The sequence below is a fragment of the Amphiura filiformis genome, chromosome 5, assembly GCF_039555335.1.
Source record: "Amphiura filiformis chromosome 5, Afil_fr2py, whole genome shotgun sequence".
Classification (NCBI taxonomy): domain Eukaryota; kingdom Metazoa; phylum Echinodermata; class Ophiuroidea; order Amphilepidida; family Amphiuridae; genus Amphiura; species Amphiura filiformis.
The window spans coordinates 37113136-37131774 of record NC_092632.1 but is presented as its reverse complement, the minus strand read 5'-3'; the positions used below and the strand labels follow the sequence as shown (position 1 = coordinate 37131774).

The 18639-nt window shown below is 36.6% G+C and overlaps 1 protein-coding gene across 1 annotated transcript; it reads right to left on the bottom strand.

The window, feature by feature from the left end:
- Positions 1-3458: 3458 nt before the first annotated feature.
- On the bottom strand, positions 3459-17748 carry LOC140151864 (monocarboxylate transporter 13-like). The gene is made up of 4 exons (XM_072174183.1): positions 17317-17748; positions 16060-16209; positions 11953-12792; positions 3459-4729 (listed from the first exon to the last, which is right to left on the bottom strand). The coding sequence occupies exons 1-4, from the start codon at positions 17507-17509 to the stop codon at positions 4581-4583; spliced, it is 1332 nt and encodes a 443-aa protein (XP_072030284.1). The 5' UTR covers positions 17510-17748; the 3' UTR covers positions 3459-4580.
- Between the last annotated feature and the right edge of the window lie 891 nt (positions 17749-18639).

Sequence of the window (18639 nt, the reverse complement as noted above, 5' to 3'; positions counted from 1 at the left end):
CTTTTGTTTTAATTTGCTTTTTGCCTATGAATAAAAATTAAATTAAATGCTTCGCTTTTTGTACTGAACATTTGATTTTAATTTTCCTTTCTACAGACTTACAATAAGAACAATATAGCTATAAAACCTGTAAAATATACTACACATGTTAACTATCTACTGAAGACGAAATAATGATTTTCTATGTATTTTGTATATTTTTAACTTCAAAAAACATTTATTTCAGTTTTTCATGTTCTGTTTCTAAGATTATACTTTCATGAATTACATTTATGATATTTCATTTACATGTAAAGGGTAAAATGAACATTTCTTGGACGTACAGCACTTATAATGCAATATATGACGTTATATGAGCTACTTTAGTTGAATTGCATGAACTTCAAATTAAAGGCTGCATGTACATAAATTGACCGCTCCCTTACACTAGTGACACTAAAACAATTTTGGTTTTGTCATTGAGGAAAAGACAATTAATTTTTTTATTTTGATGTAAATTTTCATGTAAATCGGACAAAGAATAAAAAAACTATAGCTATAAAACATGTGTCATTATGTAATTTCGGGTAGCCTTAGAGACTGTATTTGAAAAGTTGAAAAAAATCATGTAATTTTGGTTTTTGGCCATAAAATGAAGAGTAAATAAGATATGGACCTGCAATTTGGAGGCTAAGCAGCTCTTATCATTATCCTTTACCACAAAAAGTAACAATAGCTAATCCGTCATATTTAGGGACTGGTCACTAAAATTCCTAATATCCTATTTTTGGCCCTGTTTAGAAACACAATTGATCACTTTAAATGCCAAAAAATAAGTCTACAAACTTGTAAAACATTATTTAGATCAACAAAAATCTGAAATCTATTCTGTATAAATAAATGCTAAGGAAAAATAAAATATCGGGATCAAAATAAAAAAGCGACCATGCAGGATTCGAACCCGCGCTGTCAAATCAGCTCGTTTAACTGGTACGCTCTACCAATGGAGCTATTTAATGTTACTCGATTTGTTTGCGATAATTTAGACCATATCAATGTATGAGTTTTATGGTATGCAGACACAATAAAGATTTTAATACTATGTCCCTATACTATTTACAGGCTTGCATACCGTGCATTTTTTCTATTTATTTCAAGTTTTGGAATCTAATTTGTGAAGAAAAGGTCTGAATACCGTGGTTCTCTATTCAATAAGCCAATTATTGTTGCATAAAACAAGTGGATTAGTTTAAAACACTTTTTATTCATTTATAAAGAATCTCTAGTACAAAAGTGCACGAGAATTACAACGCCTCAATAGCTCAGTGGATAAGGCGACTGGCAGTTAACGGAAGGGCTTGGGTTCAATTCGGCATTTTTAAATTTTCTTTTGTTTTAATTTGCTTTTGCCTATGAATAAAAATTAAATTAAATGCTTCGTTTTTGTACTGAACATTTGATTTTAATTTTCCTTTCTACAGACTTACAATAAGAACAATATAGCTATAAAACCTGTAAAATATACTACACATGTTAACTATCTACTGAAGACGAAATAATGATTTTCTATGTATTTTGTATATTTTTTAACTTCAAAAAACATTTATTTCAGTTTTTCATGTTCTGTTTCTAAGATTATACTTTCATGAATTACATTTATGATATTTCATTTACATGTAAAGGGTAAAATGAACATTTCTTGGACGTACAACACTTATAATGCAATATATGACGTTATATGAGCTACTTTAGTTGAATTGCATGAACTTCAAATTAAAGGCTGCATGTACATAAATTGACCGCTCCCTTACACTAGTGACACTAAAACAATTTTGGTTTTGTCATTGAGGAAAAAGACAATTAATTTTTTTATTTTGATGTAAATTTTCATGTAAATCGGACAAAGAATAAAAAACTATAGCTATAAAACATGTGTCATTATGTAATTTCGGTAGCCTTAGAGACAACCCTGGACAAAAGGGTTGGAATGAAATTAATCTGGTATTGCAAATGAGTTTCGTTCCCCGATCAATGTTGAATCCTGACATTTTGTTCATGTGCGCTCAGTAGTACCCAACATTGATTGGTGGGGCAGGGGAGGTATTGGGGTGAGGGTAATGTTTAGACTTGACACTCAAGAAAGTGCCATTTCATCACTCTAGAAATAACGAAAATATGGCCATTACAAGGTGCACATTCTATTTTTCATTCCAACCTATTTTGTCTAGCATTGTAGTATTGGTTCAGTGGTTCTTAAGATAGCTCTTGGTATTTTGAGAAAAATAATAGCTGAAAACTGTTTATGTTGAAGCCTAGGCAGCTAGGCCTATGGCTAGCACACAGAGCATTAAACAAAAATTTGGTGGATATTATGTTGCATCTTGTCCATAATCATAGGACTCAAATGAGTACCAATCATTTTCATATAGCCTGTATCCTGCATAATATGCACATGTGTCCACATGCACATGTACAAACACACCCCTACACAATTATTTTGTTTTATGGGAATGGGGGAGCTCATACATAGAACAAGTTGATTTATGTATTTCACTTAGTTTCACATAGGGTGTTTTTAATAAAACCATATGTGACCATCCAGCACAACTGAGCCCTAAAGTCGCCAATCATCATTTTTGAGATATTCAACCACAATATTCTGCTTGAAATTAGCTTAAAAATGATGTATATCATGTCTATAGTACTTGACATTTAAGTAGTGAAAAATCAATAAAACAGTCAATAAATCATTTGTTTCCTATTGTTTATTGTTAAGTTCAATGGAGCATATCTCAATAATGGCACTGGCGACATCCGGGCTCAGTTGTGGTGGATGGTCACATATACCAGTGTTGGTTTGGCTTTTGAAAAATGTACATATTGCATTAAACGTACATATTGCATTTAACAAATCGGTCAAGATCGTACAAGTTGAAATTTGCCATTGCATTTATGAATAAAGTATGAAATTCATTAATACCTAAATGGTGTATAATTCAATAGAAACAAAATTATTTATTCAAGATGTAATCTTTATTGAGATTACAGTTTCATTGCGTATATCGCGGTGAAACTCAATTTATCACCTGCAGAAAGAAAGTTTCAGGCCAGGCCAAAGGTCAGGGTTTTCCCGGGTAACTAGCTTTGGCCAATGGCGTGATTCGTTGGTGCGTTGTGGGGTCCAATCACGTGTGTCGGTACTGCTTGCTCGACGCCATGCTTGTGAGCTAGAGCGTCATTCTCTGTCGATGAAGCATTGGAGGAAGATCGGTGAAAAATTTCTCCCACCCACCACACCCATTAATGGTGGAGGTAGGGAATATATTGATTGAAGATATTATTCATATTCAAAACAAAATATGAAATACTTTCCAGAATTAGTATAAGAATTATCATGAGGCTTCGTGAATAGGTAGAGTGGGTATTTATTACTATTACTAGTCGAGTAACAAAGCCAACCAAGCAGATATATTCACCACAAAATGAGGGCAATGTTACTCGATACTTAGGGTATAATTGATACGTGAAGTGTATAAGAGGCAGTTTTTCTGTCTGAATTTTTGATATTTAATGTAATAGTGTAGTTCTTACATTAACTTAACCAGTTATTTCAAAACAATCATTATTTTTCTGTCAGGTAATCTTCCTGAATAGCAAATATGGCTTCAGTAGTCTAGTGGAGCACGCTATGTATTTATATGGAAAACGAAGGTTTCAGCCAGTCAATGTTTGCTTTTTCATTGAGATCATGCTTTGATCCAATTATCTTTATATTTGAAGGCCTCAGCTTTGCTAAGACCGCGCATTTTAGTGAGCAACCTGCTCTATAGGTAATCACGAATGGAGCTCACCACGTAGGTATTTTCATACCGGGTAAAGTTGTCTCCTTATTATTTATCTGGGCTTTTTATGAGTCAGCTTACATGGACTCCAGGATGTCCCGGCGGAGTTCGTCATGAGGTATATTCACATCAACAAAGTTGTCTCTAGCATGCTTGCTTTGCCCTTTTGCTTTTTGCGTGCTTGCTAGCATGCTTTGCCCTTTTGCTACTTTTAGGTAACCACCAGAAAAGTATAGTACCAGCAATCGCTTGTCCAATTTTGGGGCTGCTTGTGTATTGGTTGATTCCAGTTTTCTTTGTCAACAAACATTTGGTAAATAAATTCACTGATCTTTTTCTAATGTCGACATGAGTCGCAAAAAGTTGTCAACGTGTTGTTTTATTTCTGTCTGGGGATAATAAGACTATTAATCAGTGGTCCAAATAAGAGTCTAATTATGATACCACATAACAGTAAGCTATGTATCTTTGTAACTGGAGAAAATCTCTTTATTTCAAAGGCTCTATCAGTGATCAGGTATATTGTTTATGTGAAAAGTTGACAAAAAGAGCAAAAAAATAGCAGTAAATATGAAGCTCAATTCAGTTACATGTATAGCTGAATGTGTTCATACAAACATTGACATTGACCGATTAGTTCTTTGGGGTGTAGCTTTTGCAGAGTATATTAGCACTCCTCACCATTGAAGAAAATGTAACATTTAGTTTTTTGATAATTTGGGTAGAATTTCTTTAATTAAGATCACTAAATGGTTTTCATTACATGAGAACATATTTCAACCCATCATTTGATGTTCGTCGTCTTGTATATAGTGTTTCTACCAGTGTCATCAGTGTAAGCAGCAACTCAACGCCTCCCATGATGAGGAATCCAAGATGGTATTTCCCTGTCATATCAAATGATGCTCCTGTGTAAGATAATTGCAAGAGGAACAACAGAAGAAAACTGATTAATAACATCACCGTCATCGTCATCATCATCATAATTGTTACTATACATTAAAAAAGATATTTTATGTACAAAATGTTTTGTCTATTAAGGCCATATCATACTGTTCTACTGTAGCATGCCTTTGTGGTTCGGTTGATTAGAGCATTTTACTAGTATTATGAAGGTCACCAGTTCGAATCTGGCCATATGCACTGTTTCTTCTGCTTCTGCTTCTGCTTTGATACTCCTCGACGCTACATTTGTAACCAGGCGAGGAGAACTCTGGAACCTAGAGTTAATGAGTGCATTTTTGAAGTACAGTCAACAGTACCGGGATGATCCCCTGCTTTTTTCGAATAGCCTGTGACGTTCTTTAACGTGCACACTACATTAATGTGAGAAAATATGCATGTACACGGGACCGACAGCTTAAAGTGCCCTCCGAAGCACTAAGCAAGTAGAGTGAAGTGTCTTGCTCAAGGACACAAAGAGCCAGCCAAGCTCGGACGGACCTGGGATTTGAACCCTTGACCCTTGGATTCACAGTCCAACGCCTTAACCGCTCCCCTCTTCTTGGGTTGTTTTTTATGTTTTTTTTAACATTTAGGCCTATGTGTGCTGGGTAAAGATTAAAATTTGTTCATATATCAACCCAGAGAAATAAGTTTGATAATTTCAGGTTTGTCATTTGCCTGCTGCTACATAGCACATCATTCTACGCTTGTTACAAAAATGCAAAAATCTGAATTTTAATGATTTATAGGGTATTTTGGTTCCACCAATCACTTGATAATCCCTACAAGTAAAGTTTTATGTTGGTAGATTTTATTTGCTAGATTATTAGTCTCCCACACACATATCCGCTAAGCTCACTTGACTTGCACAACATAATATTTGATGAATTGAACAGCAAGCAAGCAGATGCCCGTTTTATTACCATATTTTTATGGTGTCATACATCAAACCTAAGAGCTGTATATGGTGCAATAATATGCTTGGATGGGTGTTGTATTTATTGGTTTATGATATTGAAACCAATATTGGGTCATAATTATTATGTTAATTTTGAATACAAATTGAGTTAAGGGATTAATTACTATTTACACAAAAAATATATTTTGTACCTCATCTTCCATTTGTTTAATTGCAGATTTTACCTGCAATCACAGTGCATTTCCTTATTTCTTTTTGATGAACTACTTGCTATCAGCAGTAGATAGGGCATCAATGAACTACTTGCTATCATCATAAGATAGAGTATTGATGAATTACTTGCTATCAGCAGTATATAGGGAATCGTTGAACTACTTCCTATCAGCTGTAGATAGCGCATTGATGAACTACCTGCTATTAGCAGTAGATAGGGCATTGATGATCTACTTGCTATCATCAGTTGATGGAGCATTGATGAACTACCTGCTGTCAGCAGTAGATATGGCATTGATGAACTACCTGCTATCAGCAGTAGATAGAGCACTGATGAACTACCTGCCATCAGCAGTTGAGAGGGCATTGATGAACTTCCTGCTATAATCTGTAGATAGAGCATTGATGAACTACTTGCTATCAGCAGTATGTAAGGCATTGACGAACTACCTACTATCAGCAATAGATAGATTATTGATGAACTACCTGCTATCAGCATTCAGCAGTAGATAGGGCATTGATAAACTACTTGCTACCAGCAAACACATAAAATGTTTGTAAAACTTTATAACTCCATGTGATATAAACCCATTTTAGTTTTGGTCAAAACGTTTTAATAACATTTAAATGCAGGGTTATATAAAGGTTATGAAATTATTTCTCAAATGTTGGATGTACATGATAAATTGGTAGTGATTGGTAGTGAACTGTCTTTCATAGAGGTAAGACATGCTTATTTTGCTCTGCGCTTATAATAATCTTGTTTGCTACTTAGTTCTATTTGAACTTGCCTTCAGGTTTTGACTTGAATTTGTTTTTAAACTACAGCATGTAGTTTTTGTTGTTTGCTTTTATATTTTGTTGTCTGCCCCTGAAGAAGAGCAGTGTATCTGCTCGAAACATTGGTTGTTTTTTTGTCTATTTAGTTTTGCTTATCTGCTCCAGTGTACTTTTGTACTGTTTTGCTAACACTTCCCATTTCTGTGGGCTCTGAAATTGGCAATTTTTGGCCATCGAACTTTGCCTGTTTTTGTGCCTACATCAGTTGTTTGGTTTACCGAGTCTGTTTATCTGCACAGTGATTTTCATCACTTGTTCTAGTGCACCATTGTATTCCCATTGATCCTTCCTGTTTTTGCAGGTTTAGCACTTTTGTGAGCCTTGGAACTGGTAATTTTTGGTTATCGAACTTTACCTACTTCTAATGCCTACATTTGCTGTTTTTGCCCCCCCCCCTGCATATTGTCTAGTCTGTTTTTTACTTGTTTCCCCACATCACGTTGGTGTACCTTGCTTGTTTTCATTCCCACTACAACAACATTTGTTGTCAAAATGTTATTGTAAAATATAATTTTGGCAAACATTTTTGCAAAATATTTTGGCAACATTTATGGCATTGATGAACTTTTTGCTATCAGCAGTAGATAGGTACCGAGGAACAGATACCGAGGAACTACTGCTATCAGCAGTAGATAGGGCATTTACGAACTACCTGCTATCAGCAGTAGATTGAGCATTAATAAACTACCTGCTATCAGCAGTATATAGGGCATTGACGAACTACCTGCTATCAGCAGTAGATAGAGCATTGATGAACTACCTGCTATCAGCAATATACAGGGCACTGAAGTAAGGGCTAAGAGTAAAATTGTACAATTGTGTTTGGGAGTGGCCTTCTCTCTTTTCTCTTTTTCCTAGCTATTTTCTTCCATTTCTTGCTTTGTTTATCAAATTTATCTAGGCCAGCATGCATATTTATTAGCCTACACTGGCTATCCAGGCTTGTGCATTTGTATGAGCTTGGAACGGTCCATGGTTTTCCCATGGATTAGCATGTGTCCTTCACGGACCAACCTGGGTAAACAAACAAACAAATGAACTACTTGCTATCAGCAGTAGATAGGGCATTGATAAACTACCTGCCATCAGCAGTAAATTGAGCATTAATGAACTACTTGCTATCAGCAGCAGATAGAGCATTGATGAACTACCAGCTATCAGCAGTAGATAGAGCATTGATGAACTACCTGCCATCAGCAGTATATAGGGCATTGATGAACTACTTGCTATCAGCAGTATATAGGGCATTGATGAACTACCTGCCATCAGCAGTAGATAGGGCATTGATGATCTACTTGCTATCAGCAGTATATAGGGCATTGATGAATTACTTGCTATCAGTAGGTATATCACCTCAAAAATAAGCGCAGCAGAAAAAAACGTTATTTAATGTTTCTACATGAATGAGCTTTATTAAAGCATCAAAAATCAAAAAACGGAATTGAAATCGGTCAATGAATTGTGATGTAGTGTCAATTTTAAGATGCTCGTAAATGGAATTCAAACCTGCCACAAATGGCTATAATGACAAAATTGGCACATTTCGAGATTTTGAAGGTTTATTTGGACGCTTGCTTAAAAAAGCAGCATTAATTTAAGTACCACAGGTTAAATGCCTATCTTTCCTAACTTCGTTAAAGAAAACAAAATTTAAAAATCTATCATTGAATAATTATAATAAATTAACCAAATATACTATTTTAGCAAATTCAGCCAATCTGCAGACAAATTAAAGGTGAAAAAATGACTAAGTTCAGCTAATTAATATGCAAAATTGATGCCAATAGAAAACCGTACATGATATCAGGGTGCGGTTTTTTGCACACATATGTATACAGAGTTATTTCAATTGATAACAAAAAATACACAAAAAGTAATTAATTATGCAAATTAGCTAATTACAGGTAATTATGTATTCATGATATTTTTATGTAAATTAGGCATGAGTAATTTTGTGTTTTTTCAATATTTAATGAAAGTCTATTCATTCACCATAAATATGTCAAGTATGAACCTGTTATGATGTTGAATGAAGAAACTGCAGTTAATTACTTAAATATAATACAAAACATACAAAGTTTGACATTTTGACGATGTCTGGAATAGAATTTTCATTTTTTTCTGTAAACATGGTATGTGTCACCATTGCTCAAAGCCAAATCCGAAAAGTAAAAATCATAATCAACATGCAATAAAACTTTATATAAACATTTTGTTATCTGGATTAACATGGGATGATAAATGGTAAACGGAAAAGCCATCCCCACTGTACCGCGTATACAAACATAGTATGGCCTTGGACAATGGCTTAGAGCTATTGAGGTTTGCAAAATTACTCCCTAAAAATATCTTTGATATAATGTTTTGTTTCAACTAGTTTTCTCGAAGTGTTTCATTCGTTTTCGACGGAAATAATTCACATGCTAAGAAAGATTAGTATTTCAGCTAAATGGTGGTAGGTCCCTTTATTTCAATAGGCCTATATTTACTGATATATGAGCGATCTTCAAAAATCCATAAAAACAGGCAGTAGCTTTTAAACAAAACAATTTTTAATTTTGAGGGACCCGATGGTAGCCTCGGAAAGGCTTCACACACCATATATTAAAAATTCAAACAATTTGGATAAATGAAGCATACTGAGGAAATTCATTTATCGACATGGATGTTTTCTAAAATTGAACAACTTTGAAGCACGCGCTTTTCAATTCACTGTTATGCTTGCATGCACAGTGTAGCAGAATTATTGTGCAGCCACTGTGACATACCTACTATCAGCAGTATATAGGGCATTGATGAATTACTTGCTATCAGCAGTATATAGACGAATCCAACGAGCCAAGTCATGGTCAGGATTTGGTCGGCCATCTTTGGTTTCCTGCTAGCACCAACCTGGGGTTTTGAGCGCCCGATTGTGCAAATAAAAGCCGCCTAACACCTGGAGAAGATGCAAAGACGAGGAGGGTTAATAGAATAATATATACAATAGAGGTAATCCTGTCGCATCTATTCATACATAGTCCTTTTGTTCATCCATTTGTACATCTATGAATAGATGCGACGGGATTACCTGCGGAATTATCTCTATTGTATTATTCTATTAACCCTCCTCGACCTTCTCTTGGTGTAAGGCGGCCTTTATTTGCACAACTGTTGGAACTGTATTGTGTTGTAAACTTTATTCTTTTGTCTACCTGTGTTTTCGCGGAAGGTGTAAAACGGGTGATGGAATGCAGTTTAAAATTTCCGCCAAGGCCGAATCATTTCACATTTTGGATGCATTGTAGCCGACAGGGACCCAACTAAAGGCTGCTAGTCAGGTGTAGGAATGCGTGTATTTGGATTCGTCTATAGGGAATCGTTGAACTACTTCCTATCAGCAGTAGATAGAGCATTGATGAACTACCTGCTATTAGCAGTAGATATGGTATTGATGAACTACCTGCTATCAGCAGGAGGTAGGGCATTAATGAACTACTTGCTATCAGCAGTATATAGGGCATTGATGAATTACTTGCTATCAGCAGTATATAGGGAATCGTTGAACTACTTCCTATCAGCTGTAGATAGCGCATTGATGAACTACTTGATATCAGCAGTAGCTAGAACATTGATGAACTACCTGCTATTAGCAGTAGATAGGGCATTGATGATCTACTTGCTATCATCAGTTGATGGGGCATTGATGAACTACCTGCCGTCAGCAGTAGATATGGCATTGATGAACTACCTGCTATCAGCAGTAGATATAGAGCATTGATGAACTACCTGCCATCAGCAGTAGATTAATAGGGCATTGATGAACTACTTACTATCAGCAGTACCGAGGAATGACTGCTATAGTATCAGCAGTAGATAGGGCATTGACAAACTACCTGCTATCAGCAGTATAATTGAGCATTAATGAACTACCTGCTATCAGCAGTATATAGGGCATTGATGAACTACCTGCTATCAGCAGTAGATAGAGCATTGATGAACTACCTGCTATCAGCAGTATACAATGCATTGTTGAACTACTTGCCATGCCATCAGCAGGAGATAGGATATTGATAAGCTACTTGATCAGCAGCAGATACGCCATTGATAAAGTTCCTGCTATCAGCAGTAGATAGAGCATCTATCAACGACTTGATATCAGCACTAGATAGGGCATTAATGAACTACATGCTATCAGCAGTAGATGGAGCATTGATGAACTTCTTACTATCAGCAGTTGATTGGGCATTGATAAACTACCTGCTAGCATCCGTAGATAGAGCATTGATGAACTACTTGCTATCAGCAGTAGATAGGATGCCTACCTACCTGACTATGACGAGTGGTGTCCTCGAACTGTGATGGCCCTGCATATATTCCTGTCTTGCATTGTTGTTGCCATGTCAGTTGTTTTAAGTCCGGTGTCTTGTATCAGAATGTCGACATATGTTAGGGCAGGCCTTCCTTGTTTCCTTTTCCCATACTTCGGAATCCAGTGCACCAGTTGAGATACAGGTGGTGGTGTTAGGATAGTGGTGAACTTCTTGTTATCAGCAGTAAATAAGGCATCAATGAGCTATTTGATATCAGCAGCAGATAGGCCATTAATAAAGTTCCTGCTATCAGCAGCAGATAGATACCCAGCAAACATAAAAATGTTTGTAATTGTTTAATGTGTTATATTTGGTTTAGGTCAAAACAGTTAACATTTAAATGTAGGGTTATACCGAGAGTCCCCCAAAAAAAGGTTACATGTAGATTTTAAAAAATAATCTAAGTTAATGTTAACAGATATACTCCTTTGCATGACACAATATATGTACTCTATCCTAATACCCCTGTGAATGTCAAGTTCACTACTTGCGTACTTAGCCCACATTCCACACATTTCTGAGCAAGCTGTTTATGTGACATAATGCAATACAAGGTTTGTCACCACCCTCACATCCACCGTCCATTTGGTGGGGTATTTGAGTAGGCCCAGCTTTATTTCGAGAGTTCAGTCAGAAATGAAAAATATTCTTGCAGCATATAACACAACACAGCAGCAATTTCAACTCAACAAAACCCAAACAAAGCATAAACGCAAGATTGTTAATAATTTCACAATGTTCATGACAGGAGATACAGTGTGCTGAAACACCTTCACCAGAAATGAATTACTTGCTATCAGCTGTAGATAGGATATTGATGAACTTACTACTTATTACCAGTAATAAATAAACTATATCTTACCTACTAATGGTCCTCCCAATAAAGCTCCAAACCCCATGAAGAAATGTGTCCATCCCACAGCTGCCATAACAGAACCATCTCCATGCTCGGTGCTGCTTGCAAGGTTCTTAGCTATATAAACTGTCACAGCATACCCAGCACCAACAGTCAATCCTGCGAAGAAGGCAAGGAAAGCCATTGTTCCATATGTTTGTGCTAAAGGGTCAAACAGAAGAACCACTGCCAAGATAAAATGAATAACAACAAATAGCATTGTGTCACTGAAGATGTGATGATCTAGTAGTGGTCCATTTCCTGCTCGACCAATCAGGTTACCTACTCCTCCAATTGATGCTAAGAAGGCTGCGTCAATCGGTGGGACATCTCGACTGAGAGCATTTGGTACCAGAAACAGATGCCAGCCAGCAAACGTAATGGCACTAAGAAGGAATATGAACTGGTAAAGTACAAACCGAGGTTGCTTACGAAACACCTCTATACTTAGATTCTCTTTCAAGGAAGATGCAAAATTCTTGACAGGCGTAAAGAACCTATCATAATCCTTGTATAGGAGACTGTCATTTTGTCCATTGATTGGGAAATATAAATGTTTGTCTTTGTAGGTTGTAGGTGGACGCATCAGGGCACCTGCAACAGTTGTGTGCAAGCTAGCAACTCCTAAGAGGATTGATGCTCCACGCCAAGAATATGTTTCAATCCATTTTTCGGTGAGCGGTGGGAGTATTATCATACCTGCAGCGCCCCCAGCTGCCGAGATTCCATTAGCTAGACCAAACTGGTCGGTGAAGTACATGAGAAGTGGAGCTACTGTTGCGACTTGTACCATGCCATATCCAACACCTGGAGTTTCAATAGAGAAAAAGAAAAGGCTCTGCATTACAGAAGTATGGAAATTGTAAGAGGCTGTTTAGTCTCCAAGACAACATGATATTTTATAGATTTTGGGGGGAGGGGCAGTGCCTTCTAAGTCAGATCTGCTAGTGGAGCAATACTGATGAATAACTAGTACCGTTACGCAGCAGAGAGGGTATTGATGAAGTACTTGCAATCAGCCATAGGAATTTGATGAACTACTTATAGGTTAATAACTGCGCATTAGTTATTTGGAGGGCATTGTGAAAAATCTAAACATTTTGCCTTTGGAACCGAGGAATATATTCCGAGGTCCAAAGCAAAATGTTTAGATTTTTCACAATGCCCATATAAACTGATGCAAAGTTATTAACCTAATTCATAACCGTCATTTTTAACTCATCACTCAACCAATTCTCAAGATTTTATTCTCCAAAATTTGCTGAAATAAACAATTTTTATCGAAACTTATATTTCGCCCTTTAAAAAGTCGAACAGACTATAACGGACTTACCAATTACAGCACTGCGCAATCACGCCATGTGCAAATATAGTAGTTGCGTGCGCGTGAAGTATTCCGGCGCAACGGATGCGCACACGTGGAAGTCATTGTACCGCATAAGCATACGCGGAGGTCATTGATGGATATCAATAACCTCCGCGCCGGTGTGCGTATATCATCTAAAGAGCAATTTGATTGGGACGCACATATGGCGTAATACGCGGAGGTTATGAATTGCAATCAGTGGTAGGTAATGACATTTATGAACTATACTTACTACAAGCAGTAGATAGGGCATTGATGAACTGCTTGTTATCAGCAGTAGATAGGGCATTGATGAACTGCTTGTTATCAGCAGTAGATAGTGCATTGATGAACTACCTGCTATCAGCAGTAGATAGCGCATTGATGAACTACCTGCTATCAGCAGTAGATAGCGCATTGATGAACTACCTGCTATCAGTAGTAGATAGGGCATTGATGCTAATTGCTATCAGCAGTAGATAGGGCATTGATGAAATTCTTGTTATCAGCAGTAAATAGCACATTAATGAACTACCTGCTATCAGCAGTAGATAGCGCATTGATGAACTACCTGCTATCAGCAGTAGATAGGGCATTGATGCTAATTGCTATCAGCAGTAGATAGGGCATTGATGCTAATTGCTCTCAGCAGTAGATAGGGCATTGATGAACTAATTGCTATCAGCAGTAGATGTGGTATTGATGAACTAATTGCTATAATCAGTAGGTAGGGCATTGATGAACTAATTGCTATCAGCAGTAGAGATGGCATTGATGAACTAATTGTTATCAGCAGTAGAGATGGCATTGAAGAACTAATTGCTATCTGCAGTATTGATGAACTAATTGCTATAATCAGTAGGTAGGGCATGAACTAATTGCTATCAGCAGTAGATAGGGCATTGATGAACTTCTTGCTATCAGCAGTAGATAGAGCATTGATGAACTAATTGCTATCAGCAGTAGATAGGGCATTGATGAACTAATTGCTATCAGCAGTAGATCTAACATTGATTAGCTACAAGAATGAAATTCTTGTTATCAGCAGTAAATAGCACATTAATGAACTACCTGCTATCAGCAGTAGATAGCGCATTGATGAACTACCTGCTATCAGCAGTAGATAGGGCATTGATGCTAATTGCTATCAGCAGTAGATAGGGCATTGATGCTAATTGCTATCAGCAGTAGATAGGGCATTGATGAACTAATTGCTATCAGCAGTAGATGTGGTATTGATGAACTAATTGCTATAATCAGTAGGTAGGGCATTGATGAACTAATTGCTATCAGCAGTATTTATTTATTTATTTATTTATTAGATCTTATTTTGCCTGGGGAAACCCAATCAGTGTGAACACTGTTTTTCATGGGTGCCCAGGGGTCAAACAAAATACATCAAAATGGTTAACAATTTACAAGAATAATAAATATTATATATTAAAATACATTCAAAATTACAAACTCTGGAACTAAAAGACACTTAGGTACAGATAGCAAATATATATTAAAAATATAAAAATAGCATTAAGATCATCAATGCCATCTCTACTGTAGAGATGGCATTGATGAACTAATTGCTATCAGCAGTAGAGATGGCATTGAAGAACTAATTGCTATCTGCAGTATTGATGAACTAATTGCTATAATCAGTAGGTAGGGCATGAACTAATTGCTATCAGCAGTAGATAGGGCATTGATGAACTTCTTGCTATCAGCAGTAGATATTGCATCAGTGAACTACTTGCTATCAGCAGTAGATAGCGCATTGATGAACTACTTGCTATCAGCAGTAGAGATGGCATTGATGAACTAATTGCTATCAGCAGTAGAGATGGCATTGATGAACTAATTGCTATCTGCAGTAGATAGCGCATTGGTGAACTACTTGCTGTCAGCAGTAGATAGGGCATTGATGAACTACTTGCTATCAGCAGTAGAGATGGCATTGATGAACTAATTGCTATCAGCAGTAGAGATGGCGTTGATGAACTAATTGCTATCTGCAGTAGATAGCGCATTGGTGAACTACTTGCTGTCAGCAATAGATAGGGCATTGATGAACTACCTGCAGTAGATAGAGTATTGGTGAACTGCTTGCTGTCAGCAGTAGATAGGGCATTGATGAACTACTTGCTATCAGCAGTAGAGATGGCATTGATGAACTAATTGCTATCAGCAGTAGAGATGGCGTTGATGAACTAATTGCTATCTGCAGTAGATAGCGCATTTGTGAACTACTTGCTGTCAACAGTAGATAGGGCATTGATGAACTACTTGCTATCAGCAGTAGAGATGGCATTGATGAACTAATTGCTATCAGCAGTAGAGATGGCATTGATGAACTAATTGCTATCTGCAGTAGATAGCGCATTGGTGAACTACTTGCTGTCAACAGTAGATAGGGCATTGATGAACTACTTGCTATCAGCAGTAGAGATGGCATTGATGAACTAATTGCTATCAGCAGTAGAGATGGCATTGATGAACTAATTGCTATCTGCAGTAGATAGCGCATTGGTGAACTAGTTGCTGTCAACAGTAGATAGGGCATTGGTGAACTACTTACTAAAAGCAGTAAGGCATCAATGAAATACATGTACTTGCTATCAGCAGTAGATGGGGCATTGATGAATTATTTGCTATCAGCAGTAGATAACTTGTATCTAAATAATTCTAAGATGAAATACTGAGCTTTGTGATGAATCACTCTGGATTATAATACATACCTGCTAGTACTAGAAGTGCAGCAAGATGTATCCATGTGGTTGATAAGGCAGTCAGACACAGGGCAACAGAAGCCAGTACACCCCCTACCATAATCTGTATGCGAGCTCCATTAGGACCTTGTAACTCAGTCAGGACACCAACAATGGGACCTAAAGTAAGATATTCATGATTTGTTAGTTAAAGCCATATTGTAACATTTACCTTAGAGAATAACGAAATTAAAATCTGATGGAAATCATAAGAAAGTTACCGAAAGCTGAAAAAATCCGAACAATTTTTGTGAACATATTTTGAAAATTTTCTAATTTTTTTGGAAACAATTTCAGTCAAAATTAATCCACTTCAATCTATAATTAAAGACAGAGATAAAAAGAATATATCGCGTCTGACATCATCTGTCAATCAAATTCGAACACGGTTTGTTTACAAGTGTCGTGATGATGACTTTCTGAACGCGGCGGTATAACCGGGCGCCTTATTGTTAATTTTGCACCTTCAAACATGCAAACCATCTTAAAAGTTAGGTCTTTATAGTAGGAAACTTTCTTTCGTGAAGGCACCATGTCAACAATGCCTAGAAAAGCTGCTTTTTGCCTTGTAAAAGTACGTATTTTTTAGCCATTTGCTGCTATTCCTTTTCTCCGATCAGCACCAGATAGATCGGTCTTCCTTTCTACGCTATTAACCTGTGTAAATTATTATTATTATTATTATTTATTCTTTCTTTATTGAGGGTTATACTGCTTCAGTGACAAGCACTGCTTTTCAAGCAGGCCCTCATTGATACATGTTATATAGCAACAAAACATATTACGATACACAATATTTACAAAGTATCATACAGTATTTACAATGTATTTACAATATATTACAAATAAGTGTAATGGTATCATCAACTACAAGATCATTATAAATACCATGATTCAAAATACAGAAATACAATAATTATAGTTATATACAAAAATCAAGCAAGTAAATGAATAAAATATAGATAAAGACAGGCCTAAATTTCTTTAATTTTTGATTGAAATTGGCCTAAAGTCATATTTTCCATCTGAGCTCTTACTGTCAAAAAACCAATCAAGGATCGTAATTGACAGTGACATCAGACGCGATAAATTCTTTTTATCTCTGTCTTTAATTATAGAAACAATTGCTTTTAATTTCATACAGCTTAAACTATACAAAAGTCCCCCCAAACACAAAATCTGAGTTGGTTGGTCCTGCAGAACAGGCTTTTTTTGTTTTCTGCTTACCTGTGAGATAGGCGACTGTTAAAAACAGAGCTGTAGCACCTCCTATCTTAGCTGCAGTTGCATCTAAATCTTCTATGTAAAAATCCATTAACACTCCAAATGATTTGTATGTACCTACTAACATGCCCAATGCAACAAATCTAGCAAATACAACCACCCACCTCCAGTAATGCTCCCACGATGCTTTCATCATCTTTCTCTTCAAGCAGAGATAGAGGTGGTCTTATAGAGTGGTTCAAACTCACAAGCCTTCACGCCAGTCTATAGAGTAGGCCTCCAATAATTAGAAAGAGTGATATGAGCGGGAGAATATGATTGGCGAGAGTTCGAGCCTTGGTGAGAATTCTCTTCCTCTCCCAAAACTGTTCCTATAAGGTCGGAAATTCTGCAATTGTGTTCAGTCACTTCACAGAATATAGTTGTAGAGTTTCTTCTCACCCCATACAATGCTTATCACATGCAGAGTATAGATAGTGTATGTGCGACGTCTTGTGGTTCAGAAGTCATGTAAATATGTTAGTCCCGTGTACAAGAAGTTCTAGCTATTCGAAAAGAGAAGAGGGACAATCCCCGGTTCTGATATTTGCAATCAATCCTAGGTTCCAGGATCATATGTAAACTGTGCACATAAAAGCCTGTGCGATAATACTCAAAATGTGAGGTACAGCATGTATGTAGGAAAAAGAAGAACACTACATTCTCCACCACTTTGAAGAAGTTCACCAAGAGTACTAATGGGTTTGATATGGATGTCCCATACCTAGGAAAAGAATCTTATACCAAGCTGAAATCCCATCATAAAACAGAGAGTAGTCTGCTTTGATGGGTTCTGAATGATACTGCAGATTTCCCGAGTGTTTTAGTGATTGAATTTAATGTAGTTTTCTGGTGTGCAAATTGGTAATTAAAACTGTTACGGTTTAAGGGTAATTAATTATTAATTTATCACGGGGCAGACAAGTACCCAGGTGTATCATATCATCATGAACGCTGCATAATTAGGTTAATGGCAATATGCATTGATGTGGATTGACTTGCAGACATTGGATCACCTCTGTCTACTTTGAGCTTATATAGACCAAATGATGCGAAGGTTGAGTTTTTGTGTGACCTTTAAATGCAGGACATAGCAGGACATAATATGAATTACTTAAAGGGCATTTCGTGATCCACAGCATCATCCCCCCACTTCTCAAAAAAAGTTTTTTATACCACTGGAACCTCCGGCTACATGTTTATGTACAAAAAATGTCTTGCATATTAATTCTTTCCGCAGAAATAACCTCAAATTTGATTTAGATCCCAAGTACAAAATTATGATGA